General features: G+C 54.1%; 1 protein-coding gene across 1 annotated transcript in view; it reads left to right on the forward strand.

The window, feature by feature from the left end:
• The window catches only part of SH3PXD2B (SH3 and PX domains 2B), a 77,325-nt gene extending 49,759 nt beyond the window's left edge, over window positions 1-27,566 (forward strand). Inside the window, exons 6-13 of the mRNA XM_082489826.1 lie at window positions 10,548-10,573; window positions 17,402-17,536; window positions 19,043-19,147; window positions 21,330-21,447; window positions 22,739-22,965; window positions 23,525-23,574; window positions 24,069-24,194; window positions 25,101-27,566. Coding sequence (XP_082345952.1) covers window positions 10,548-10,573; window positions 17,402-17,536; window positions 19,043-19,147; window positions 21,330-21,447; window positions 22,739-22,965; window positions 23,525-23,574; window positions 24,069-24,194; window positions 25,101-26,597 — 2,284 coding nt within the window. The 3' untranslated portion in view covers window positions 26,598-27,566. The remainder of the gene's footprint in view (window positions 1-10,547; window positions 10,574-17,401; window positions 17,537-19,042; window positions 19,148-21,329; window positions 21,448-22,738; window positions 22,966-23,524; window positions 23,575-24,068; window positions 24,195-25,100) is intronic.
• The last annotated feature ends 368 nt before the right edge of the window (window positions 27,567-27,934 follow it).

Genomic DNA, 27,934 nt, shown 5'->3' on the forward strand with positions numbered 1-27,934 from the left:
CACCTCTGCCCGCTCTGATGACTCCTGGTGTAACCTTCTCCAGTGGGGAAGTGGAAACACTTCTCTGGGACCCTATGAAGTGTTGGTCTCCTCCCGAGCCTCTTTCCATTTGCAAATGCTGGTGTCAGAAGTATGGTCAGTCTGAAAAGCCTCATTTCACATGGTTACCAACATCCTCCACCTTGTTGGAAAGGCTCTTTCCCTTAGCCACATCCATGAGCCCCATCCGTAACAATGCTGCGGAGTCTTTCCATGCAAAACAAGGAACGTTTGCAAGGAATCTCGCGTGCCTTACGCAACTCTGTGTGGTTATAAGTCTTGTGACTATGAGCTACTTTGGCCAGGAGCCACCCATCTCTTACTAATCACAAGCAGCATAAATCTCAGCAGCCGCCTCCATCTCCTGCTATGCTGCTCTCTTTATGCTGCATGTGACACCATGCGCAGCTCTACCAAAGGTTGAGCAATGGAGGAGGCTTGATTAATTGTGAGAGGAAAGGCAGTAAATTGATTTGACATCATTCTGCATTGGAAGGGTGTGGAGGGAGATAAAGGGATTTTGTTTTTCTCAGCAGCAACGCTGAGCCTTTCGGGTCTCCAGCTAAGTATAACACTTCTGTGGACTATATATTCTCCCTGTGTTTTCGATTTTTTTCATTCGCTCTCTTAATTCCCACTTCCCCCCCTTCCTGCTTTCCTCTTTTGGCTCCTGTCTGTATTTGCTTGGCCTGTCATCATTCCTCCTGCAGCTCGCTGTCGCTTGATGAGATTGGTCTGAGGGCCCTGGAGCCCATTAACTAATTGCTTGCTGTCGGCTGGCGCTCCCACCCGTCCTGCCCAGCTATTGCTCACCACTTAACCTGCCACCCCGGCAGTCACCCCGCAGCGAAGGCGGCAGCTCAGGGGCAAGCAAGAGACACAAGGAAGAGATGAGCTTGCAAGGACATTGGGTGGGGGTTTATCACGGGGGCTGTTTTGGGACGTGGGGGGCTACCTGAGCACGAGTCTTGGAGCCCTGCATGAGAGGGTGGTGAGCTGCTTTGCAAAGGGAGTCGCTTATTAAACCCGCTGGTAGCTGAGGCACTGTCACCCGTGGTGGATTGAAGGGCAGCTGCAGTCTTGCACCCAGTCTCCTCACTTTTATTGTGTCTTGTAGACTGAGCCAGAAATCAGGCAGGGTGGGGGCTGTGGCCAGAACAAGGAGCACATTCAGATGTGGTGACCTTTGGGTGCTGAGCTTCAGCCCCAGAGCGGTGCAGCTCTGCCGTGTTTGAAGCTGTAGCTCCTGGCCATCCAGCCAAGCAGCCATCAGTGCCATGTCCCTCATTGTCTCCCTGGTTTGGGTCCACCAGACAAGGGGAGCGGAGGCACCAGCCCAAAGTCCAATCCCCAGCATGTGTTGTGGGGTCCATCTTCAGATACGTCCTGCGGTGTCCTGCGGGACTGCTGAGCGGCTCCCGGGTGCAAAACTGCGCTCACTGCAAAACTGCCGTGTGTTTGTGGGTGTTTGGCCATCCCAGTGCTGGATGGGCGAGTGGGTGATGCACCACTGAATCTGGCAGTGGGTAGTGCTTCATCCCTCTGCCTGCTCTTCTCCGGGGACGAGAGGTGAGCTTGCAGCATGCAGAAGGACTTAACAGGTGACTCTTGTCCATTTGCCTCCAGCAGCACAATGCTACAGCATCTCAAGGACATCTCTGTTGTGTTTCCTATCCCAGCCTGAATGCCAGAGGGGTGTTTATGAGCTACAATTCAAAATGCTAATTAATAAAAGTCCTTGACTCTCTCCTCTGGAGAGATTGGTGGGAGCCCTTTCCAGAGCCCCGAGTGCTGGCCGGCCGCCAGCGTACCAATAACGAGATGAGGGCTGTGATAGACGGCTGGGCTGGATCAGACGTGATGGCGTGTCTGGGGTTTGGCCGGATGTCATCATTCATCCAGCAGATAAATACTTTTCTCCGGGAATTTGAAAGGGAGCCAGGCCACGAACAGAGTGGAAAAAAAAAAAGAAAAAGAAAAAAAAAAGAAAAGAAAAAGGCAGGTTTTTATGCTGGGTGGCTGAAAGGCGGGAGGGAGGGAGGGAAAAAGGACTGGTAACGTGCTCGGTGCTGAGCCAAGCAGCCACTCTCACGGCACTATGGCTGGGACCCTTCCTGTACCCCTGGCTCGCCTCGGCTTCCCCGGCTGCCACCTTGGGTCACAGCACGCCCACGGGAGTGGTGGCTGGTGGCAGTGAAGGGGATGTGCCTTTGGGTGCTGTTGGATGCACCCTCTGCTTGATTTTTTCTGGGGCAGTGGTAGAGGATCCACCTAACTCACATCACCCCGAAATGTGGAAACAATTTCAGGGGCTACAGAGTTCATTGCAGTGTGTGGAGCTCCGAGTTTAACTGCAAAGGGTGAATTTAGTCATTGGATCTGGCAGTGTTTGGGAATGGAAAGAGGAGGTTGGACAGCCCATGCATCTATCTCCGGACCCCCGTGGTGTCTGCTCTCCCCAGCGCTGGAGCTCTTCCTGGGCTGAGCCAGGGCTTTCCAACCTGCTTCCCAGCAGCGCGGCTCCCTTCCGTGCGCTGTCGGGAGCACCAACAAAAACAGGTCACTGCAGCTGAGTTCCTCAGCCCTTCTCAATCTCTCACCTGCTCTACAAGCCCCAGCCCTGCCACTGGCATGCGTAAAGGGAAATCAAGTGGATGAGGACTGAGGGGAGAGGGAAAGAGTCAAATGCTGACTTCGGGCATCCTTCTTCCCCCATCGCTTCCAGTTGGGTGGTAGATCACAGCTGAAAGTGGAGCTGAGACAGGATTCTCCAGCAGTTGGGGGGTGGAAGAGGGAGGTGAAGCCCTTCCTCCATCCCCTCCGCACACACCCACCAACTTTGCAGCATCCTCCTGCCCAGAGGGACCACTTCAAACAGGAGAGTGGATTGAGGTTGTGGTGTTTCCGCTGGCTGTGATGATCGGTGGCTTTCGTGACATGGATCCCTGTCCAGCAAGCTCTGGACTGGGATAACTCAACTGCTTCCACCTCGGAGCACTGCCTGGTGATGAGTCAGTGGGGCTGTAATCCAGAGGGATTGGTTACATTTGGGAAGAGGTGACTCCACAGAGCAGCGGTGGGGAGCGGAGGGAGAAGAGAAATGGTTATGGAAAGAGAAACCCTCCGGAAAGTCAGCAATCTGTGGGGATGTGGTATTTTTCTCCCTGGTGTTGGATGGAAGCCCTATGAAAACCATAGTTTCAAAGGAGAGAAAACATCAAATTCCTGCTCCCTGCATATCTCAGCAGGTCTGACCAGCAGCAGGATGCTCGGCTGTTGAGGTGGGAAGTTGCTGTGTGCACTCTCCTTACCTCCTATCCACCCTTTTTCAATTTAAAGCCCTTTTTTTTTGCCACAGCAGAGAGCTTCTGCAATAAGGCTGGGGAAGTCTCAACAGCTGGGCACAAAGCCACTGCTGAGTCAAGGCATTCAGCTGCTAACTCTCCTCGCCAGCTGAATTTCGGCTCTGCGACATGCGGGAGCCCAGGTTAACTCTGTAGTGAAGGCAGACCCTAAGTGGATATTTAGTAATTGTCCACAGTGTACAAGTGGGGCGTGCTGGGGAAGGCGCCGTCCTTCTGCTGCTTCCCAGGGGCTGCCGAGCTGCTCTCCTGTGTACAGGAGGTGCCCCTGGCCGTTAGAGGCATCCTTCATTAAAAGTGTCTTTCATTGCTTGCTTTTTGGTAGCTGAGCGTCCCGTCGTATATAAGACACTTAAAGTTGTGGTTTTGAATCTTTTCGCTTATGAACCCATTTGTGGGTTTGTTTGTTTTGTTTTGTTTTGTTTTGTTTTTCCAGTGGGGGCACAGGTACCTGTAGAGCAAATTTACTGTCTCTTAAAGTGCTTAAAAGAAGTCCCCGAGCACCCTTCCTCTGGGGGCTGCCGATTCACAGTTTGAAAGCTACCAGCTTCAGGAGGTCCTGTTGTCTTTAAAAGGCACAAATTCCTCTTCTCTAAAGTATCTTCATCCTTACGTGCTGGGTCTGTCGGTCCAGCAGGTCTCCTGCAAAGGGAGGGCAGCACCGTAAGGCCGGCGTGCACCCCCTGGCCTGGGCATCACGCCGAGGCTTAGCGCAGGGTCGGGGTGGGCAGCAGTCCCGGCACCAGGGCTCGCTGAAGGCTTGTTAAGGGCTCGTGACCTCTACTAGAGCAGATGGTAGCGGAGGTGGAGCCCGTGCCTCAGTGGAGGCTGCGGCGCCTGGGATTACATCTGTGCTCGTCCTGACTTTGGAGACCCCAGCTGGGGGTTTGGCCGGTCAACTTCAGCCGCTGCCCCTCCCTGCTCGCTGAGGTTGCTCGGCTTTCCCAGCCGCTACCACCCAAATAGGTGTACTGGGAGCAGTGCTTTCCACCTCCTGGGTGGGCCGTGGGGTGGTGGGAACCAGAGAAACCCCGTGTCTGACTCACCTAGTCTGCAGATGGATGAGAAACCTCCTCCTGCCGCCGCTAAGCAAACATCCTCCAGGAAGAGCATTGTGCACATCGCTTGGGCTGCTGCTTCCCAGTTGAGCCCATCTTCAAAGCTGTTTGTGTGAAGCGAGAGTGGGTGGCGTTCCCTGCCGCCGTCTCAGCCAGTGGCGTTGCTGCGGGACCCTGCTCCGCTTTAGAAGGTGGCCTCTGGGGCTTGGTCCTCTCCTGGCAGGAAGGCAGCCCAGGGAGGCAGGGGATGTCCCTCTGCCCTTGATCTGCTGACGCAGGTCCCGCTCACGGCAGTGGGTCCCTGCCACAGCGTCCCATCACGCCGGGGTCTTGGTGGCTGCAGCTTCTGCTGCCGCAAATTTATGGTTTGGGGTTTATACACCCCAAAGGAGAGAGGAAGCACTGAGGAACTATGTTTTCATTGCAGCGACGTCTTCCAGCTCCGGCACTGAGCTGTAGGCGGGCACAAAGCCTCTCTGAGGACTTTGATCCGAGGCACCGACCCGTGCTTCGCTTCTGCCTGCCGTGGGCAGCGCTGAGGGCCATCATCCCTCCGTGGCGGCCTGGAGCCCACCTGGCGTTTGCCACCACCCGGCAGGAGCTGGAGAGATTTGTTTGCACTCTCAGCAGAAGTTTCATGGCAGTTTCCATACCGCTGGCCGAGGGGCTGCCTCTCCCCCCTCCTCTCCTTCTCCCACCTTACTGGAGAACGGCCCCTTTGCTCCTTCCTCCCACAAGCCTGGCGTGCCGGGGCTTTGCTCCCCCAGGGCACCGGCGAAATGTCACTGTCACTTCAGCTGCTGCGTGCGGCTGCAGCATTGCAGCTCCTCTGGGCAAACCCACCCCAGGCAAACTCCACTCGCAGCCAAAGTCTGGGACAGCTTTTAAAAATGATTGTCTTCCTTCCTCTATGTACGCGCGGGCACCCCCAGAGCTCACGTCCCCAGCTTGCATTCCTGCGATGTCTCCCAAACAGCCCTTGGCTTAAAGGGAAAGGATTTGGGAGTGTTTCAAGGGCAGTTTAGTGCTGCTGCTGTGGATGTTCTCCTTGCTGGGGTGGAGGACCAAGCACAGAAGAAGTAACCTCGCTCTTCCCTGCCGCGTGCCAGGGGAAGCCCCACCGGTGGGAGAAGGGGGACGAGCAGGACCCAGGTCCCGCGTGTGGGCTGAATCCCAGTTCTGCTGAATCAGCAAAGGGCCGAGATGGCTGAGGGGCTGCCTGGGCCGTGCGGGCTGGAAGGTGTGTGATAATGAGCTGGGACCCAACCAGCTGAGGAAGCGTATGCTGCTAACGAGGTTGTTCCTGCAGCAACTTCAGCAGCGCGTGGTTACCCTGTTTACACCGAAGCCCTGGTGCTGTGCCGGTAGGTGGGGGGCGGCACCGGCAGTCGCAGTAAGTGATTGCTTCCCGCACGCAGACTGACAGGGACTCCAGGCAGGCAGGCACCAGCCCCAAGAAGTCAGAGAAGGGAGAACTGGGCTAAAATGAGAATCAGCCCTGATGTGATGTGACTGTGCCCGCCTGTCTCCCCTATGGGCTAATTGAAAGGTTCTGCTTAGGGCCACGGTGCTGGCAGCCATCGGTGGGTTAAAAGATTTCTGTTTGGTCCAAAGTGCCAGGAGAAGTTGGTGGGCAGAAACACATTTCCATCATTGCAGCAGGGACCAAAGCTGTTCCTTTCCCTTGTTTCCATAAACTGGAAGTGCACACTCGTAGCCAGTGTCTTCCAGCGGCAAGTCTCTTCTCTTCCTGCTTCCCCGTAGCTTTTTGTGCGCTTACCTTTGCTCGTAGTTGAGCTGTGCCAGGAGCAAAGGTTTTCCTTGTCACCCTTGTGTGGTGTTTGGGGGGTAATAGGGGCATGAACTCCTGGGCCAGGTGACAGGGGATTTAATAGAAAAAGGGGATGCTCAGGTCCCTGATCCGAGATGGAGTGGCTGCCCCATCTAGGAAGCCATTCCAAGAGCTTTCGCTGGTAAATGAGAGATCCCTGAGTTGATGGATGTTGGTTTGGATAAGGACACTTGCTGGCTTGTGGCTTTTGAGCCGTGTCCCGCTATCCAGACAAATTACAGCTTGTATAATGAATTGTTTGTTTTGCCTTTCTGCTGGTGCCTACGTGCAGCTTCACCAGGAGCTCGGGCTAGGTCTCAGCTCCAAAATAGCGGTCTCCTTCACTCTCTGCTGAGAACTGTCTTTCCTAGATGACGGCAGACAGAACTATCAGACGGGTTGAATCCACTCTGCGAAAGTACACTTTGTGCCAGTACAAGCTCCTTGCCTGGACAGAGTACCGGGTTTTCTGTGGTAACAGGGCAGCTTTCTGAGCCCCGAGGTTCAGCTTGGCCCACTCTCCGGTGGTTAAACACAGGGGTAGCACCGGCACCGGAGCGTGGGGGACAGGGCCTCCATTCAGCGCTTGGTGGAGCGTTTGCTAAACAGCAGTTCTCCCAAACAAGAGCTCTGTTGTACCCCAGTTCTCAGCTTGTCTCGTCTGCGTAAATTTTGCTAAGACTTCCAACATCCCTAAGCTTGCTGAGTACTTACAAGATGAACTACTTCTTGATAGCTGTTTTGATGGCATTACTGCATTACAGAAGGATTTTTTTCCCCAAGAGCTAGGTTTTTTTTTCTGTGGGAGATGTTTTCTTGGAATGGTGACCTCAGATCTGTCTCATCGTGCATGTTGATCGTGGCTCCCGTGTGGCTGGCTCTGCAGCAGGTGTTGTCGTCGTCTGTGTGTTGGTGCTCCACCGTCCCTCTCCAGCTCCGTGAGCTGGCGGTGGTCAGGGCTTTGGGGCAGCAGGAGCAGGGGTGGTGCTGAGGGCCCTCAGCCGCATGTCGGGGCACCTTCCTCCCACGAGTCCCACTGCACGGTGGGCTCTTCTGCGTGGCAACCTGAGAGCCACCTCCCTGCAGCGCACGGCAGGGTGCCTAGCCTAGCAGCCACCAAATGTGACGCCTTAGAAGGAGTTTAAAGCCAAGCAAGCCTGTCAGTTCTTCTCCACGCACTGTCCTAGCCTTTAAGGTTTTCCTGGTTTTATAATTAACAGTTTTACTTAACATTTCTTGCCTGAATTATGACCCTGTAAGTCCACGAAGAATTTCAGTGTCCACAATATCCTGCAGTAAGGAGTTTAACAGCTCACCTGCATATTGCTGAAGAAGAGCCAGCTTCTATTTGTTCTGAACCTACCGCCCGAGCTGTTAGCTCTGCCTCGTGCCCTCACCGCAGCCTCGTGCTCCCCATCTCACTCCTTCCCATCCCTGGATCCAGGGGTATGCTGTCTGATACACTAGAGAAGATGCTCGAGAAACCTGACTCTAAAAAAAAAAGTGCCGTGGGGACTACTAACTGGTGCTGAGAGTTCTCCATGTGTCAGAATTTCCTTTCAGGCTTGCACTGGGGGATCATTAGGTTCTTGAAGGACACTGAAGTGATTCCACTGCACCCTGAGACAGTCTCATTGGCTCCGTGCTTTAAGTGGGACTCCAGTCACACAGGAACCCTTGCCTTCAGTGTTCCCGACAAGGAGCTGCGAAAGTCCTGAGAAGCGGCTGGAGAACTGGTTGTGGGTTTTGCCACCTGGGAAGCTTTGTAGGGCCTGCTGGTGGCACACAGCCATAGCTGTGTAGTTGTGCCTTGTAGTTGTGCTGGGACTGCCTGGTTCATCTGCACAGCCTGGCTGTTGTGGGGGTGAGAGCTAAAGGAGTTTCACAGTGGAACACAGAGTGGCCTTTCCTTCTTCTCTTCTTCTGGATCCACCGGTTTCCAGGAAGCCGCGCATGCAGGCTCTGCTGCCTGCCTTTCTCTGCTCCACAGGGAATGGAGGAGGAGGAGGAGATGCTGCCGGGAGTTTATTGCTGTTTCCTGTCTTGTCTGAGCTCTTGTCCCCTCTGAGGTGGTGGGCTGGGGCTGCTGGTCTTGAGACCTGCAGCTCTTTGTATCCCTGCCAGGAACAACCCAGCAGCAAAGTGAAATTGCAGCTCCTTCCTTGCCCCCTCGCTCAGACGAAGCAGCCGGTGAAAGGAAACAGGGGGATGAGTTACAGTAATAGGTTTAGCAGATGGCAGGGGAAAAACAACGGTTATTTCCATCAGCGCCCTCCTGTCAGCACAAGGCTGCCGTGCCCACCTGCTGATCTCCAGCGTGCTCATCTGGCCTTGCTTCTCCTCCCCTCCCCGCCGTACCGCTGAGCTGGGGTAAATTTTATGGGGTTTATTGATAAACTCTGATTTTGCTTCACAATGTGGTCTGCTTAGAAATGTCTTTGGGATGCTCTGTCCAGTAGATTCCACCACTGGTCTCTGCACCCGGGACATGCTATTCAGGTCTTTGCACGCAGTTCTGTGGTCTCAGATCTTAACAGACAGTCTCCAGTTTCTAGACAACAATATCCCATTTGTTTCTAGTCCATCTTTGTTGCATTACATTTAATTTTATTGATAGCTCCGTGGGTGAGTACCAGACGTTTAAGGTGCAAAGGGAAGGGGGTACCCGGGAGGATAAGGCATTGCGAGCGGAATGCGTTGCCAAGATGGGTGGGCAGTCTTTGAAGGCAGCCAAGTCCTGGCATCACCCCATCGCTCTAAGGGAATATGATGTCTGCAGTAATTATGGTCTGAAAATGCAGATAAGCTTGAAAGAGAACAAAGCGTAGCCCAGCTCTGGCTGGCTTTCTTGCTGAGAGTGGAGAGATTTCTCTGCTTGGCCTGAAAACAAAGGGGAGGGAGGGGAAAAGGTTGTTTCGCTAGTGGACTTGATAAGCAGATGAAGGGGCTCCTGGGTCCATCTGGGCTGGTCCAGCCGCCTTTCCAAGCAGTGGTCAGGCAGGTCGAAGCCTCAGGAGGGTCCCCTTACCACCAGGTGAATGTTTTCCTCCTTGGAAGCTCCAGTGCCTGCTCTGTGCTTGTTACTCTCCCTGGCAGTAACAAGGATTGATGTGTGTCTCCTGGTACCAGAATATTTTATCTTAGCCAGATGGTCTTGATCTGCCACCTGTGTGAGTCTGAGGACTGGGGAAAGCAGTCTCCTCCGTGAGTTAACGGAGAGCAGGTTACCACCACCCCATACTAGAGGAGCATTTCAAGACCACAGCAGCAAATTATGTGAGTTTTGAGAGCCTTTTGTGGCAACATGGACCGCTGTGGTTGGTCTGGGGACAGGGCTGGTGCATTTGTTTGGGTTTCAGGCTGGCTGGGTGTCTTGGTTTGTTACCCATGATTTTTTGAGGCTTTTCTGGGCCCGTATTTTCCTTGATTTGGTGTTTGGGTTTTAATTGTGAAATGCCCCACATTTCATTGTGCCTGAAGAGGGTTATGCTTGTGCCCTGGGTTTGAGGCTGTTCAGCAACCATGTTTCTTGGCAACATACAAATCAAAGAAGGGACCCAGGACATGTGGTTTCTAGCCCATCTCATCAGTCATGTGGCCAGCGCTGGCCATGGCGAGAGCTGAAGCTACCTCATTGCCTTCTCATAACCACCCATAGGTCCTGCTTGCTGTGTCCTGGAGGCACTTTTTCTGCTGCACAGTCCCGGTGTTCATCCTCTCTACACCACTTTAATGACTTGTCCTGTTTCGGGGTATAGATGTTTGCTCCTTCCCAACTGCTCCCCATCTTTGTCCCTGAAAGAGGCGCGGGATATGGAGAAGCTTCACTATTTCCCTCTTTGTCTTCAAAGTGGTGTCCACTTCTGTGGGAGCTGTGGTCTGTGCTGGGAGCAGTTTTGGGGGTTTGGGCTTCCCCAGCTCCTGACTTTGCTGCCAGATCATCCCAATCCACCTGCCTTCACCGAGTGACATGGTGGGAGTTGTGGCTGTCAGACCAAGCCACCGAGGAGGCCAGGCCAGCAGCTGAGCCTCACGCTGGGAAAGATAAAAGCATGAAATTACTAAATCAGGGGGGAGAGACGGGCTGTTTGCAAGGCGGGCAATGCCCTATGTCACCTGTGGGGACATAGCAGGTTGAGGGAGGTCGGTGGCAATGCCGGGGCTAGCCCTGCTGTGCTTTCCTGCACAGGTTTCTTGTTTGGCCAACAACCCAACTGTCCCCATCCCTCTGCTGACGCTCTTCCTTCTCTTTTTCAGGGAGCCCATTGGAAAGAAGAGGTCTGGTAAGGACTCTTTTCCTCTCTGTCGGTTCCACCAGCTCCTCCTTTCACCCCCAGCCGTGGTCTCCTGGAGTGGGGCAAGGGCCCGGCCCCATGGCGGGCCAACCCACAGGGCGTGGGGCTCCCTAACACAGCGTGTCCCCCTCCATCCACCCAGGGTTTCACTGCAGCCTCCAAGTCCCTGTCCCCCATCCCCCCGTGCCTCCCATGGTGCTCCCAAAGGTGGGACAGGCGCCCGCAGCTCTCCACGCTGCGCTGGCCTCCCCGTTCACTTGATGATCGAGTCGTTGCCACCGTTGCTGCCACCCCCCCTGTTCGTTTCCCTCCCTGCCTCATGCCTTGTCTCCCGTCGTTTTGTTCCTCCATCAGGGTTTATCCAGAGAACGGCCTCTTTCCTGCAGAGAGGTAGTAACAGCCGCTCGCTACCCAGCCCTTGCTCTCGCTTTGCCTTTTGCCGGGGGGGACACCTGCTCGGGTCGGGTGGGCAAGCCCCTTGCAAGAAGCTGTCACGTCCCCTGTAGCTTTCTGTGGTGGCTGGTGGACACGGGGCGGTAGCGGAGAGGAGGTATGGTGGGCCGGGACTGGTGCTTGGCTGTCAGTACGGCTCCGCACGCAGGGGCTGTGTCGCAGGCCACGGGTGTAGGGCAGGGCTTGGTCCGCAGCCAGGAGGAGGGAGATGCAAAATTGCCCAAGTCTGGAGGAGCTTCTGAGCTGCACGGTGGTCAGCGTGAGGATGAAAGTCTCCCAGTGCAGCGATACGTTCTGCTTCATGATTGCACCAGCTGGGACCTTTTAGGTGGACGGTTAGGTCTGGCATGCTCTGCTCCTGCTCCTCATGAGAGGGGAACATCTCTGAAAGCCCCCCTAGCTGGTGTGTTTTAGCAGTTATCTGAGGTTTCCAGAAAGAGGAGAAGGAGAGAAGAGGGGAAGAGCCTTCAGCCTGTGGATTAGGGAGGGCATCTTTCAGCTACTGGAGATGCATAAGGTATAAAAATAGCGCGAGGGTCTTTGGGAAGGAAGGTCTGAGTCTTGGCTGGATGAAGATTTTGCTGAAATAGGTTGTGGAAAGGTTTTTGGCCTGAGGGTTAAGACTACCATAAGCTGCGTAAGCAAATTCACTTGTAGATGAGTGAGTTCCTCTTTGGAGGAGAAAGAAGAGGTACAGGGGAGACTCAAAGACTTAATTCCAGTTTCTTTTATTTTCTACTGGATCTGCAGGGCATCCCTCCCTCAAGAACTGATGGTGTCCCAGCCTCTTACCTGAGACTAGTTGTAGGATACATCTGAAAAGCTTAGATGTTGTCTGCTTGAACAGCGGCTTCTGGTTTTGCTCTGTTCTCATGGGCAGGTCATAACTGGGTGGTATGCTGTCTAGCAGGGGTTTACCAGTACGGTTAAAACCTTCAGACTACATTTTCTCCTCAAACTCTGATTGCTGCAAAGCGTGTCTGTCAAAGCTGGACCTTGGGATGCTCATTTTATAGCTCTCATGAGCCATTTGCAAGCACAGGCTGCAGTTTTTGTACGAGCTTTCTTGTGCTGAAGTTGGTGGGTCTTCAACTAGCTTTGGAGACAGAGAGAAGTCTCTGGCTGTGGGTGGGGACAAAAACACACTGCAATTTTCCCCCTTCTTCTCTCTTTTGATAAAACAGAGGTAAAATAAAGATACGGTCTCCCTCCTCTTGAAAACTTCTCTTGCGTGCTGGTTCAGCAGGAGCATTTGGTGAGTAAGGGAAAGGTGTTATGTTTCCCTATGAGATCAGTGTGTGTTTAGATCACTTTGAACCCAGTCCACTTAATGTTAAGCAAGAGAAAAGAAAACCTCTTTGGGCTTGAGGAGAAGAGGAAGAACATTGCTGCTGCAATGTTCTTTGAGGGCAGAATTCAATTTAAGGATGCTGGCTGCTAGAGAAGCAGGAGCTTTTCTCCTCTTCGTGTACACAGCTTCGTCTGCCTTCCCACTGCAGGTCTGTGGGCAGCTTCACTCCACCAACCTGTTGGCAACGGTGGCTTTATACGTGACACAGGGGTGTTGCTGAGGACAAAGAGAAAATGCTCTTTGGGATGCTGTTTGCTTGGCATCGCTGAGAGGGAGGGAACAGGGAGAGTTTGGGTAACATCCAGGCCAGAGCCTGCTCTGGCAGGCCAGGATGCGATGTTTTGCCCGTGGCACCTGGCACGTGTGCAGTAGCCATCAGGGGAAGATGTTTGCGTGCAGTAACGTTACAAAGGGCTGATGCCTCGTGCCAGGCGTGTTCAGAGACTCCTCTCGCTGTCGTGCGTTTTCTGGCAGCAGAAACAGAGTTTGGTTCTGATGCTGTCGCCCTGAATCCTCTTCTACCTTGTGGAAGTCCCTGATGGTTCATCGGTTCCTCAAGCCAGGCCTCTTTTGAGGTAGCAAATATGCAGCAAAGCCTTCTTTCAACAGGGGATCTCCCCGAGGAGGCGGCAAGCAATAGCTGCTAACAAACAAAAATAATGAGAATTGTTTCCCAATCGCTTGTTTCTCCCAGCATTGCCAGCGAGGGGGTGAGCCGCTCTTCAGGAGAGCGTTGGGAAGAGCTCCCGAGCTCCTGGCGCAGCAAGCCCTGTTTTGAAATGGGATTTAAGCAAACACTGGGATACAAAGTGGGTTAAAGTGCTGCCTGCCCTCAGCCTCCTGTGGTGGCCAAGAGACTCAAGTGACATCATCGGCTGTTGCGAGGAGGGCCCGGTATAAGTGAGCATTGGAAATAAAATCTGCTTCCTCTGATGAGCTTTTTTAGCCAGTTATTTGTAATCCCACGTGTCTGTGAGCCTTAGGCATGGGCCCGGGCTCCGCACAGCCTGCAGCTTGCAGGGGGGTGGATTGTTCCCCAGACTCTGCGACTCTGAAGACTGACTTGGCCACTGATTTCGGTACATCTAAAAGTAGTCATCGTATCAGCCCGCAAGACTGTTTTGAGCGTTTCTGTTCACTCCTCTCGCAGTTCAACAGAAAGCACAGATGGAGCGCCACGGGTTTGCTGCGGCGCTGACTTAGTGCCGGGGAACCTGAAACTGCCTCCAGAGTTTATATTTGGGTGGAGCTGCCCAAGGAGGCTGGCAGAGAGCTCCAATATCCCCCTGCCGGTTTTATTTTAGATGCTTTCTTCTGTGGTCACATCCCTTTGGCTGTGCTGTGTAATGTGCTTGCAATGGCGTCAAGACCCCAAACCACAGCGTTCAGTTGAGTGAGGGACAACGAAAACACAGCTCTCGTATCCTACAGCAGCCATAGGGGCACCTTTCTAAAACTCCACTGGTGAAGGGTATTTCCATGTGATTATTTTCCAGTTCTGGAAAAAACCCTGGAGAGACGAGAGGGCTTGCAAAGAGTACAGTGCAACATCCAGTGCCCATTTCACAGGAGAGCAGAAAGAAACTCACTTTGGCAGTGCTGATCTTCACAAACTCATCAGGTCTGGGAGAGGAGAGGCTGTCCTGAGAGCATAGGACAGATTAGTGCAGGCCAGAGGATGAGGAGACAGAGACTTTATCCGAAGGTGGATAAAGCATGACATCTTTGGAAGGTGTATTGGGCAGGGGCTAGAGTGTACAGCAAGGGCGGGCTTCAAAAACAAATACCTGGGCCCCCTCTTTTATTTCAGTGCTGAGCTCTTTGTTTCCCGCTGGAGGCACCAGTGCCCAAGCCCCATAAGAAAGTCCTAACTTTTGGCACTGATACTACAAAGCCCAAAATTGTGAAAGGCTGGAAATGTCACAAGGAGCCCTGTATCTGTGAGATTTCCTACCTGGATTTATACATCTCAACACTTTGGGTGAGCGGCCAAGTTCCTGGTCATACAAAACCTGCGAAGATTTGCAGGCTAACTCGTATGTGACGTGTTTTGAGAGCGAGGTCACGGCGCTGAGCAGTGCTGGGGTTGGTAGCTGGGATGTGCGCTGCCTGGACACGGTTCCTGCCTGCAGAGCTGAGCGCGTCTCCCCGGCAGCTCTCCCGCATCCATGGTGAGCATCAGTTCTGCGGGTCCAGTCCAAGGACCTCAGTGGTCTCTTGACTCAATGCTCATCCCTTCTCTAAGCCACATTTGTGTCAGGCTCACAAACGAGGAGTGTTCAGGGTACGCAGTCTGTGCTCCTGCCTACAGCTGTCTGCAAAACTCACTCTCTTGTGGGCTCTGGACTATCCTGGTGCTTCCTCCCCTCCCCAGCCACAGAGCTTTACTCCTGTCTCTCATCTTGGTAAGGTTTACGCCATTGCTATTTTTAAGAGACTAAGTCTGCCCATAAGTAGGATGTTTTGTTGTTAGCTTGAGTGTGTATTTTTGTGGTTGAGGACGATTATGTCAGGTGAAGACGGTCCTGAAATTAACTCCCACTTCTTCCTCCAAGCTCAGTTTACCACTTCTGTTGCTGGTTTAATAGGTAGATTGGAGGATCCAGAATTGCCTGCTGAAACTACAAATAGCCTCAGAGCAATGGGTGTAATTATAGCGAGGGAGGCAGAAAGGAGAGTACTTCTCTCTTCCTATAGCTGTTATTCTTCTCTCAGGGGCTGGGTAGATCCTCTGATCACTTTAAGCACAAACATTTAATTGAGCTAGTAGAACAGATAGTCCTAGCATCCACCATTCACTTTAGAGGGCTATTTTTAGTTGTGTCTGGTGCCCCACCTCTGGTTTTTGGCATGGAAGAAGCTTTCATTAGCGGTAACAGATCCTCTGCATTTGGCCAGCTCACCTGGAGCTCTGCAGAGTGCTGTTTATAGCAGAATAACACAGACAATTTGCCTCTTCTTCCTTCAAATAAGACTGTCCTGAAGATACATTCTCATTTAGATCTTTGTTGTGGTCTTTCTTTCAAAGAACCGGTTTGAGAGGTTGTGACCTCGGGCACAGGAGAACTCTGTGGGGGAGCAGAGCGTCCTAGGATTGCTGGAGACCTGCTGATCTTGTCCATCTCTGCTCATCCGTTTGTGGGATAATTATGCCACGCTAGGTTTCCTATGGGGGAACCTATGCCCTGCAATAGGTTCCTCCTTAAGAAAGATCTTTTGTAGGCTTAGACCTCTCATGGGATGGGGGGAAGCCGTTGAGTCCTCTTGCAGTGTAGGTGCACTTGCCCATAGAAACTTACTCTGATACGTACCCTGAATTTGTCTTTGCTGCATTTTGCCACGATACGCCAAGGGACCATCAATCTCTGTGTCATTTCTTTCTCACACCCCTCAGAGACTGGGAGGTAATTGTCCTGTGTATCTGTGGTGCCATAACAGCTAGAGGGCTGGGCCAGATGTGATTTCTTCCCTAACCCCAAACTTGAGGCTCCCTGCTCAGAGTACATGAACAGCCCGTGTAAATTCGACTTAGCACCCATGATCAGGTGTGTGATCCTTTTGTACCACTCCTGGTATAATAATTAAAACTACCTATTTCCAAAGCACTTGGCAAATATTAATTAATTCTTACCGCACCTGGGGAGAACGGGGTAATAATAATAGTGTCCTCATCTGACAGGTTGTGAAGCCACAAGGCAAAATGTTGAGGTGGAGGCCAGAGCCAGAGCTCGGGGTGGAACGGAATCGTGAGCGAGAGTTTCTGACACCTTTTGGAGGCAGATGGGGCAAGTGCTGCTGGTGCTGCGGGTCACGGAACGCCTTGCGGCTGGTTGAGCGGGAGGCTGAGCCCGAGCGAGCGCCCGGCTGAACGGGATGGACTCGGCACCGAGCACCCGCGGTGTCTGCTCCTGTGGCCCTGCAACGTTCTGGGTCACGCCGTGGTCTCCCCGCACACAGCAAGCCCCTGTGCACAAGTGGGAAGAGGGTAGCTTTGCTTGGTGAATCGGGACAAACGTGGGACAGAGACAGATGTGAGTCAAAACCTCTGGCTGCGGCGCTGCCGTAGCGAGCAGCGCCAAGCGAAGGGGGTGCACCGATACCCAGAGCCCTCTCCGAAACCGAAATGTGCTTGCAAAATACAAACCAGCCTTTGCCCTGCTGTGCCTCTCTGCCGGTTCCCCCGGCCGGTGCTGCCGGGTGTCCCCTGTCCTGAGCCCGCAGTGCCACCTGCAGCCCGCCCGCGCCCTGCGCAGCCACCGCCGCGGCGCCCGGCTCTGCCCGCCGCCCCCTCGCTCCGCCGGGCCCGGGCCCCCTTCTGCCCACAGGAGAGCTGCCATCGCGGTGCATCCAGCCCCTTCGCTCCTCCGTGGGGCGATTGTTTGTTTGTTTGTTTGTTTTTTTCTGATATACCGAATTGGCATCTCCGGCAGGAGGAGCTGAGCAGAGTTGGTGGAGAGAATAGCTGAGCGAGCAGGCAGTGCTGGCGAGTCGGGAGAAGGCGGCTGAAATGATGGGCGATGAGGCCAGGGAGATGCTGCTCTGTCCTACAAACACCTCTCCACCTGGGCACCCAGGCTCTTTAGCCAGGACCAGCAAAACTCGCTGCAGGTTGTGTGTGTTGAGTTGGGGTCTGAGCTAGTCCCTGCCTGGGGGCACCTGATGCCAGTGCAGAGGGGACTGCCCCGAGCCCCCCTCGGTCACCAACAGCAGGGACCAGGCTGCTGTGCACATCTGTGGCGGTGGTGGGGCTGCTTGGACGGCTCAGTGTGTGAGCAGGAAGGTGGGTAGCGAGTGAAAGGTCTCACCTGGCTGTACCCATCTCACCTGGCTGCTGGTTTGGTCTCTCTCCTCCTCACTCTGCCCAAGTTTCTGGCTCACGTCTCTCACGCTGGGGTCCCCAGGGTGTCCTGGAGCTGCTCGCAGGCCAGCAGGTGCTCGGGAGCGGTGGCCCGTGCTCGTGGGAGCTGGTGCTGACCCTGGCACACGGGTCGGTTCTTGTTCCCCCTGTGCAGGAGCTGACTCTGCGTCGGTCGACCCCTTGGTGCTGGAGCAGTATGTCGTGGTGGCAGACTACCAGAAGCAGGAGAGCTCCGAGATCAGCTTGTGCGTGGGCCAGTTGGTGGATATCATTGAGAAGAACGAATCAGGTACAGAGAGTTTGGCTTGGCAGAGGGCTCTGGGTCTACTGTGTCGCAAAGCAGGGGCAGGAATAGCGATCCTGTATCGTCAGTGTTTTCCTAATAGGACCTTAAGCAAAACAGCTTCCAGGCACCTCACAGGGATGTGCTGGGACAGTCAGTTGAGGTGGGATGTGGAGGAAGCAGCTTCAGTCTGCAGGCTGTCTGTGTGAGCGTGGACGAGACTTCGGGACTGTCTCCAGAGGAAGGGTCTGATTACCCGTGTGCCGAGCGCCAGGCGCCGTCCATCTTTTACAGTCTCTGCTTTATGCTTCTTCCTGCCGAAAAACTTGGCCAATGGGTCCTGAGGACAAACGCCATTCCCGGAGCTGGCAGACCTGTTTTAGCAACAGCGGGAGGACACTCTCATGGTGCCCATGAAAGCCCCCATTGTGCATTCGCAATTCCTGCCTCCGAACACGATGAAGCAGCCGGCGGTGGAGCAGGGGCAGGCAGCCGAGCCATTCGCTTGCTTCAAAACTTAAGCTTGCTCTTAGCCTCTGCAAAGGGATCGAGTCACGTCGGGGGCCCAACTTCTGGAGTTTGTTGAAAAGGGGAACTTATTCCCTGAAGTTCATAGAAGTTGCTTACGGGGGTTTAAAAATAAATTGTGAACATCATAGATTTTAAAATTCTGGAAATCCGGTCCCCGGAGGTTTAGTTGCACCGGCAGCTATGTTTGAGAATGGGGAAAATAAAAGCAACCCTGGAGCAAGTGAAACTTATTAGCACAGCCAATTCAAAAGATATGGCAAATAATTTATTTATCAAATTCAGCCCTCATTTTCCCTTCCACGCAGGTAGCTGCTGATTCTCTCCCCGGCAATCTGGTTGTCTTTCTAAATGACTCACTGGTGACATTCTGAGCATAATGCTCAGTCTTTATTTTTTTTTTCCCCCTAAAGACACAAACAGCTTGTGCTTTTAATAACTGAGGAGCACACGTTTATTTTGATTGGACACCCAGGGTGGCTGGCCGCTATGGAGCTGGCTAGGTTTCCACTGGGAGAGCTCATGTTTTAATCCTGCGTTTGCTCTAAGCTTTTAAAATTTACTGTTTCCACAAATGTAAAGAAGGTGAGAGCGCAGCAGGAGTCAGCTATCGATTTGCAGACGGTGTATTCATCTCCGCTAATTGGCCTGGGCTTGCTGACCCAGACTGAGAGAAAATTAACCATGAAGGGAAAAAAATGAAAAGCAAACGCGGTGGCTGGAGCCATTTAGTTCTCAGAGTCTCTCCCGTCTTTTGTGGGGAGGGAATAGCATTAGACAGCATCCAGCTGCGATTCTCCCGCGCTGCCGTCTGTGCTCCCTTTCAGATGGCACTTGGCTCTCTCGCCTTGGGGTCACCCCAGCCTCCCCTGTAGGCAGCAAGGAGGAGGCAAAGCCCCCAGGCTCGTGGTTCGGAGGGAGGGGGGGAGGGAGTTTTTGGCTGGTGGGAGCCCTTGGCTGAGCCGCCTGCTGTTTTATTCTCAGGCTGGTGGTTTGTCAGCACATCAGAGGAGCAAGGCTGGGTGCCGGCGACCTGCCTGGAGGCCCAGGATGGTGTCCAGGATGAGTTCTCAATGCAGCCTGATGAAGGTAAGAAACTGCTGAAGACATCTGCCCCAGCTTCTTCGTGTTGAACTGCACTGAGCTGCTCTCCGGACTGCTTGGCCCTCCCTGACTTCGGCAGGGCACGAGCCCGGGGAAGGACAGTCCTACACGTGCTGTTCAGTCGTGTCTGCCCATAATGGTCACAGAATCACAGAATGGTCAGGGTTGGAAGGAACCTCTGGAGATCATCTAGTCCACCCCCCCTGCCAGAGCAGGTCCTCCCTGCCCAGTGCTCTGCTCCAGTGCTGTAGCAGGAGTGGAGCAGCTGGATACTGGCGGTGTAACTGCTGGCCTTTCTGCTCCCTCACAGAGGGGTTGAAGGTGCCACCTCCAGGGAACACCCAGTTCTGCCATCCCAATGCCTCCTTTAGGCCCCAGAGAGCTGTTTCACGTGCGCTGGAGGAGGAGCAAAGCTCAGGTCCTAGGAAGATTCCCTTGTCTTCTAAACCCATGCAGAGCAAAGAGCATGCATGAGCTCACATGATGAGACCAGCAAGGTTGCAACCTTTGCTTAGGGCAAATCTGAAATGCCCCTGGAGAATGTGTCCTTCCCATTGACTACTGTATGCTCAAAGCAGTGCTGTAGCTGGCTCAGCCCCTCGTCTGGGAAGATGGAGGTGGGAGGGGAGGCTCAGACTGGGGAGGGCCCCCAGAGGGCTCCAGGCGAGTACTGTCTCTGTGCCACTCTCTGGTGTCAGCCCTGTCTTCTCTTGGACCTGAAGTACCACCTCCTTACATCCTCTCTTGTCCTTCTCCTGCTTCCCCAACATGCTCTTCCCAGTCCCACGGAGATACTGGTCTCTGCCCAGGCACGTTGGCCGCCGTCGGACTCTTGGGGACTTGTACACCAGTGGATGGGGTCAAGGTGGACTTCATAGAGACTTGTTTGGCTGCCCATGTTTTGTGCTTGGAGCCTTGTCTGCATGTTTGTTCGCTCTGCATGTGATGGACCCTGCTTGTGTCAGTCCTCAGTGTGTGCCGTACATGCTCCTCAGACTTCCATGAGGGCCATTCACGTCCACCTCTTTCCTCGATCAGCTGTTCCTTCTAACTTTTTGAGGCTTGTTTTGTGTACAGAGGCTGGAGTTTCTGCTTTCCCCCACCACGTGTATGCAGACTTCTTGCAACTACTGCCTATTTCCTGTAAGAGTAACACCTCTGAGCCGTGGCCCTGGGGTTGGTGGCTCAGATGGGGTCAGGAGGAGAAGAGCCAGCTTGGTTTTGCCAGATGTGACAGGACATTTTCTGCTTTGACTGATTTGCATGAAGAGGGGGTGGGAAATCAGGCCCTTCGAGGGCTGTGATCCTCCAAGAAGACAAAGCCAGGAAACCTGCATGGTGGGATATGTGAATGTCCAGAAGTGTGGGTTGTGGAGGCAGACTTTTCCCAAAATGGCCTTCACCCTATTGTGGCACTGCTTAAGCACAGGCAATTGCTTTCCTGGGTTTCCTCCAGAGAGGACAGGACAAGGTGATGGAGAGGGGTGGATGGATGGACCTGTTTGTCTGACATGTCGTCTGCATGGCTTGTTAGGATGTTACCCCTTCCTCTTGAAGGGAAGAGCATCCATGTCCCTGCTTACCTTTGTTTGGTCTAGTGGATAGGACATCGGACTCTTCTCCAGACTCACCACGTGGCTTTGACCAATGTCTTGGGGGACCCAACTTTTGAACAGGGAAGTTCTTGTAGACCTGCTGCTGTAAAGGGGTTTGAGAGCTGTGCATGAGAGCACGTTTGTGGGACAGGGGTTACTCCCTGATGTCTATGGGATTTCTTTCCCTCTGTAGAGGACAGTTCTTCTTTAAAGGCTCTGAGAAAGAAATTTAAACTGAAATGGATGCAATGAAGGGCTTCTGTGAAGAGCAGGTGAAAGGAGAGCTGTTGTATAAAAGATAGCCTTTAGTCCAAAGGGAGAGGAGAAAATGGTTTAGGCAAGTTCTCCTTGGGCCAGAGTAGGTCACCAAAGCTTACGTTTCAAAATGCAGCTGGGTTTGTTTTGAAATACATTTCACTGGCGTTTCTTTTATGAATGGTTGTGTATCTCTGTGTGTTTGCACCTGTATTACAACAGGAATTATCATTATATAGAGCACTTAGCCATTGTTCAGCTGAGTCCAGGTTTCCGTGAAACAGTATCTCCGTGAAACTGCACTTTCTTTCCAACAGAGGAGAAGTACACCGTTATTTACCCATATACCGCAAGAGACCAGGATGAAATGAACCTGGACAAAGGGGCTGTGGTGGAGGTGATCCAGAAGAACCTGGAGGGCTGGTGGAAAATAAGGTAATGACCTTCCTCTTCCCCTTCCCTGGCACTGCAGCTGGGGCTGTGCAAAGCAGAGACCCGATGAGCGTGGGACGTACAGTCCACAGGCGAGTCTAGGGTAGCGGGAAGGGCAGAGTACCAGAACTCATTTCTCTCCCTCCCTACAAACTATGGCTAGCTGATGTTCAGGGCTTCCGTCAAGCATAGCTGTGGTTAAACATCTTTAAAATCCCCCGATTTCCTGTGCGGGGGGGTGGGCTGTGTCGCGGCATCACATGCCCCAGCAGCGCGAAGGGAACCGGTGTGAGAGCATCAGCGTTACGTCATGTGCTGCTGATAGGAAAACCAGTGAGTGTCCTGGAGGCAGGCTGGATCCTCTGGCTGTGTTAGGAGGCTCCTGGGGAGAAGGGCCGTTGTTCGGGCCAGGTCTGCTCTGTGGAGGGTGTGCTGAAGCCAAAGACTCCAGATCGTCCCAAGCTGATACTTGTTTTCTCCTGGAAGCTCATTTTCTCTTGTCTGTGGTCTAGCAAATGGCCGGACATGAGCAGGGTGGGAGCACATGCCGCGATTTTCTTAACCTTACATTGAACCTGTGGTCTTGGCAGCAGCAAAGCCCCAGAAAAATGTCCATTGACTTTTAAGCAGAGGAGAGCTGCCACGAGAGCTCTGAAGGCAGTTACAAGCTCAGTAGCTGGTGCCATCTGAGCGTAGTGGCTGCAGCCCAGCCAGCGGGGAGCATCTCGGCCGCTGGCGTGGGACCCTCCAGTATGGCAGGGAGACTCCGCGGATGTGGTTTCTCAATCACATCACGGGGCTGGTTTCTCTCCTAAGCAGTGCAGTTTTAGAGCAGGGAAGGGATCCAGGCTGCCGGCGCTCAGGCGGAGGGCTTGTGTGTTCTCCAAAGACCAGGTACATCAATCCTAGCAGCAGCGCTCTGGTTTTCCCCTTTGCTTCCCCTGCCAGTGCGCTTCATTCCTGAACCAGTGCCATTGCCGAGGTGAAAAGGAAGTCGGGCTTTGCGCCGTTCCCAGCTCTCGGCCCGCTGGCTGCGGCCGGCTTGCACGGGAGTGTTAGTCATGGCTGGAGTTCTCCAGGTGCCCACGTGCCACAAAGCATGACACCGTGCAGGCTCGTTTTGCCCAGATCGTGCAGTACCTTCGGTCAACGCATGTCCTGGGCTGTGGCTCCGGGGACGTCTGATGGCTCAACGCCACTCAAGCGTGGTGGGTCACTCCTCCGGGAAGGGCTCTGCAGCCCCAGTGCAGCGCGGGGGCTCTGCGCAGTGACGCTGCTGTTGTTGCCACCGCAGGTACCAGGGCCAAGAAGGCTGGGCGCCCGCCTCCTACCTCAAAAAGGGGAATGGAGAGATGTTCTCGCAGAAGCTGGGGTCAGGCTCCTCTGCTCATTCCTGTGCCTTGGATCTGGATGGCATCTCCCGGCAGCAGGTCGTGGCCAGCCGAGAGAAGGATGGGCTCGCTGGCCAAAGGGACGGGAGACTCGACAGCCGTCCTCTGCCCAATGCTGACATCCGACGCAGTAAGTGGCCGGTCGGGAGGAGGCCAGTGGTGACTGGGGTGTCAGCTCAGCCTTTCCTGCAGGCTTTTGGGCAACGCAGTGGGGTGTGAGGGAGGCAGAAGGCTTGCAGGCGCTGGGAACTCTGCAGCAACATCTGGAGGTGACGTTGTACAGGCAGATGGGGCACGAGCACAGTGCTGCCCAGGGACCTGCTGAGGATCAGCAAATGTGATGGGGATAAAAGCCCCCCCCTCCCAGACTGGAGATGCTCTCCTCAGAAGGTGGCGCTTTTTAACCTTTCTGCAGGTCACGTCTTCTGGGTCAGGCCTGCAATGATAACGCAGTTTCACGTGGTCACCTCAGCTGCATTTGCCACCGCCTCTTCCAGTGGGATGCCCTCAAAACCCGGGTGACCCATGCCACTCAAGGGTACTGGGCAGACGGATTCCTCCTTCAGCTTCCTCGCCCATGGGACAGGCTCGGCCCTTGCCTTTCTGTTTTCTCTTTCACTTGTCTTTTGTGAACACACATATGACCAAAAGCCAGAAACTCAACAGCATCTGAAATTCTTCCTCTACAGAGTCACCAAAGATGAGGCAGAGACCCCCTCCTCGCCGAGATCTCACCATAGTAAGTGCCACTGATGTAGGAGAGCAGCGATGGCAAAGGGAGTCAGAGAGGAGCACTGAAAGGAGCTCTGGTCACTGGTTATTCTTTGCCTGGGATCTTCCCCCTGTACCATGGGCTCTTCTCTTGGTCAAGGCTGGAGTACACATGCCGCTTCCCTGCTGTCTTAAGACTCTTATCTTTGCATGTGGTCTTTAAATGAACTTTTGGCCAGTCTGTCCCGCAAGGCTGGGTTGCTGGTGGGAGGCTGCAGACTGGCTCCCTCCCTCTGGGGAGGGCGACTCTGCTGTCAGCAAGAGCTCTGGCGTTGAGCAGTTTTCTGCTCAGCCTGGAAATGGTTTGCTGGTTTGTGTTGGTGAGGATGCTGCATGGGCAGAGCTGATCTCCCTGGCCTGGCTGTGCTGGCTTCTGTTTCTGCAGGCTGGTGGGCTGTGCAGATGTTGTGTCACACCTTCTGTAGAAACACGCTGATGGCTTTTCTTTTTTTCTTGTCGTAGCCACGTGGTTTGAACCTACCTAAACCTCCTGTCCCTCCTCAAGTGGAAGAGGAATATTACACCATCGCTGACTTCCAGACCACCATCCCTGATGGCATCAGCTTCCAGGCAGGAATGAAAGTAGAGGTGAGACTGTCATCTTCCCTTCTCACATCTTCACGTCAGTGCAGCGCTCCTTACTCCCATTGCCCTGGGACCTGTTTTAGGCAGGAGCTCCCTTTCCCGGCAGGGAAGATCTGCTTACCATGGTGTTCTGGGGGGAAACTGGGCATGGTGCTGCATGATTGCCTCTGTGGACTGTTAACATCCCAGGGCTCTCCTAGAGTGGGAGAGAAACCTATATGAGCTCGTGAGACTTTGGAGTCCCTGGTGCTTTTGATGGCCTACCGTCCCCCAAGTGTGCGGGTACTGTGTTGTCTGAGCTACTAGAAATTAAAACCACATCACAAATGGTGTTTTTATCTTATTTAGGCCAGGTATAAAGTGAAAAGCCCTTCCAGAATTGCTTTCCCAGCACACCTGTTTTTGCTGGCAGAACTCTTCTTGCAGATGTGATTTTGCTTTACAAAACATTACGCTGTGCCTCTCTAAGAGGATTTTTTCCTTTATGGCTGCCCCAGTCAGCTCCTCCCAGGTCCCAGCCCCGCTTCTGGAGCAAGCAGAGGCCGGATGGTGTCTGATCCGTGCGGTGTCGCTGCCAGTTGATCGCTCCAACACTGCCGCGCAGTGGCCACCGCCGGTTCCCGGCATCGCAGACCTGTCTCCCCGGGCGGGATGGTGACAGCTCAACCGCAGCTCCTTGATATGCCTATGTCATTCCTTGGTCCCATGGCATGCGGGTGCCCTTCCCTGGCAGAGGTCGTTAGCGGGTTCCCCTCCTGGTAGGATACCGGTCCTGGGATTACGTGGCTTTTGGTTACCAGGATGGAGGGGCACTGAGGCCATGTGCCACCCTGGCATCATTTCAGCATCCCCTCTTGTGCAGAGAAGGGCTTCTGCACGCGTGTCTGAAGTTTCCTCTCCTCCTGGCAGGTTATTGAGAAGAACCTGAGTGGCTGGTGGTACATTCAGATCGAGGAGAAGGAAGGCTGGGCCCCCGCCACGTTCATCGATAAGTACAAGAAAACCAGCAACGCGTCCAGGCCGAATTTCCTGGCTCCGCTACCCACCGAGATGGCCCAGCTCCGGCTTGGTGACGCTGCGGCCGAAGGCAGCACTGGTGAGGAAGCGACGGGACCGTGTCGTCCTCTGCCAGAGGCTCCTCCTAACGGTACGGACTGTGGTGGGAAGTGGGCGAAAGACTGGAAGGGGAAGGAGGCTCCCGAGAGTGGGGACCTTGCCTTTGCTGGTGGCTACGAGGAGATCGTGGACCACGACACGGAGGAGAAGCCCAGTCTGCCTCCCAGGAAGGAGTCCATCATTAAATCGGAAGGCGAGTTACTGGAGAGGCAGAGGCCTCCCCCCAAGCCCCCGGGCATGATTTTGCCCATGATCCCACCAAAGCAATCGGTGGCCCCAAAGGACGGCAAGAAGCCCGAGCTGAAACCAGAGAAGGGCAAACTTTTCCAGCTGAAAAACGAAATGGGACTGGAATGCGGACACAAGGTGTCAGCCAAGGAGGTGAAGAAGCCAAACCTCCGACCCATTGTCAAGCCAACCAAGCCAAAAGCTGAGCCCATGGAGGACAAGCCTGAGCCCATCGCCCAGAATCCGTTCTTGAAGTCAAGACCTCAGATCAGGCCAAAACCCGCTGCAGCCCCCCGAACTGACCCACATCCAGCTGACGATAAACTGGACATTTGCAGCCTGCGAAGCAAGCTTAGACCTGCAAAGTGCCCAGAGAAACCCTCCGAGCAGGACACCGCTGCTGGTGAAAGCTCCTTCAGTAATGCCACGGTCTCTTCGGAAGCTTCTGGAAGGTTTCAGGAGCGGCCAAGCACGGAGAGTAAACCCCTGCCCAAGCTGGACAGCCACACCGTGAAAGAGGCATTGCCCAAATCTCCCCTGGGCCCAGCAAACACCCCGGGAGCCAGGGAGCCCCCCCCCCAGCGCCCTGTTGTGCCACCCCGCAGACCACCTCCCCCAAAGAAAACGGGGGGTCCTGCCCCCGGCCTCGCGGCAGAGCTCAGGGCCCCAGCACGGGAAGCGCCCGAAATCAGGTCATCCCCGGTGCCGGGGAGGCCCATGCTGGTTCCTCCGAAAGCCAAGCCGTTCCTCTCTGCCTCTGTCCAAGAAGAAGCCAAAGTGAAAAGCAGCGTAAGCCCAAAGGTCGTATCCAAGCCAGTGGAGAGAGGGGAAGCCAAGGAGAGGACCTCAGCCCCCGTCTCCAGTCCAGACATCGCCAGGGAAGCTCTCTATGTGGCAGTGGCAGATTTTGAAGGCGACGAGGAGACCAACAGCTTTAAAGAAGGGACTTTGTTTGAAGTTCGTGAGAAGAACAGCAGCGGCTGGTGGTTTTGCAAGGTCCTGACTGGGGGGCCATGCTGGGAGGGCTGGATCCCTTCCAATTACCTACGGAAGAAGCCATAGCTGCTCCTCTGCTTGCACGGCTGGAGGTTCCCCGGTATCTCACCTGAGTATTTAATTAGCAGATTAATTTATAGATTTCCGTGAGGCTGGCTTTAAAAAAAAAAAAAAAAAAAAAAAAAAAAAAGATAATAATTGAGATCCCACGCATCGCATCCCAGCTGGTGCCCGTTGGTGGCAGCTCGGCCTCCCCTGTCCACCTGAGTGCTCCCACCTGCCCTTTTCTCCCCGTGTCCCCCCCGAGCACTTCGCTCCCGTGGCAGTGCCGGCAGCCCAGCCGTGCAGCGGGGGCTGCTCCGGCCGAGCTTCGTGGCATACGATGGCTACCATGGTTCTCCGTGCTGGGGAGACGGACCTTGCTAGACATTTTTGCTACCTGTATGGGGAATTAAAAAGAAATACGGCAGTAGCCAGGGAGAGAAGTGAGGCATGGCGTGGGACCAGCAAAGGAAATCTGGCCGCACAAAAGGATTTGCCTTTCCCTGAGGCTCAGGGTCACCGTCAAGTGTTGTAGGTCACATTGCTCAGTCCAGGTGTGTAGCAGAGCCATATGGAATGTGGCAAAAAGAAGGAATGATTGCTGAGAACGGGGTCCCTGTAGCTCTGCGTGAATGTGCAGGCAGAGGTGTTGCACTCTGGATGAGGGCTGTGCCTTGCTCCCCCCGCTGTGCATGCCACGGGACTGTCCCTTCGTCCTTCCCCGCTCTACGACAAGTGTTAACTTCAACATCCTCCTAGTGGAAAACAAAATATACAAAAATACACACACACACACACACACACACACACATTTATAACAGGTCCTCTCTGTGCTGATCCAGGGCACTATGCAGGCTTCTCCCGTGCAGCATTGCAGTCAAACAACAAGAGATGTTTCGCTTCGGTAACTGAAGAATACTATGCAAAGCACAGAGGACCAAAGTGACCCCGAAAGCCCTGGAAAGAGGATGCTTTGCCTTCCTTCCCACTCAGACTGCCCTGCCTGTTGGACTAATAGGGGACCACGTGTTCCCGCGACCCACAGAGCTTCCCCAGGCTGGCGGGCAGCAGCCGGGAGGTGGGTCCTTCAGTAGGTGCTGATATTATCAAGTGCAATCCAGAATGTGGGAGTTCCGCTCCTCATCACAACCAGTTGCGAGGCGTGTCTGGTGCTCAGGGGCTCCCTGCCTTCTTTGTCACCCCATCTGCCTGTCTTCCAGGTACTTTTCATTTCATCCTGCGTGGCGGGCTGTTTTTTTGGGGGGGGGCTTCAGCTCGAGCAGAGCCTGGGTTTTTTCCATGCTGACATTCCTGCCTGCCAAGCCTAATCTTGCCTGCAGTGTTGCTTATTCCAGCAGGAG

This window comes from Vanellus vanellus (assembly GCF_965231255.1).
Source record: "Vanellus vanellus genome assembly, chromosome: 13".
In the NCBI taxonomy this organism is placed as follows: Eukaryota; Metazoa; Chordata; class Aves; order Charadriiformes; family Charadriidae; genus Vanellus; species Vanellus vanellus.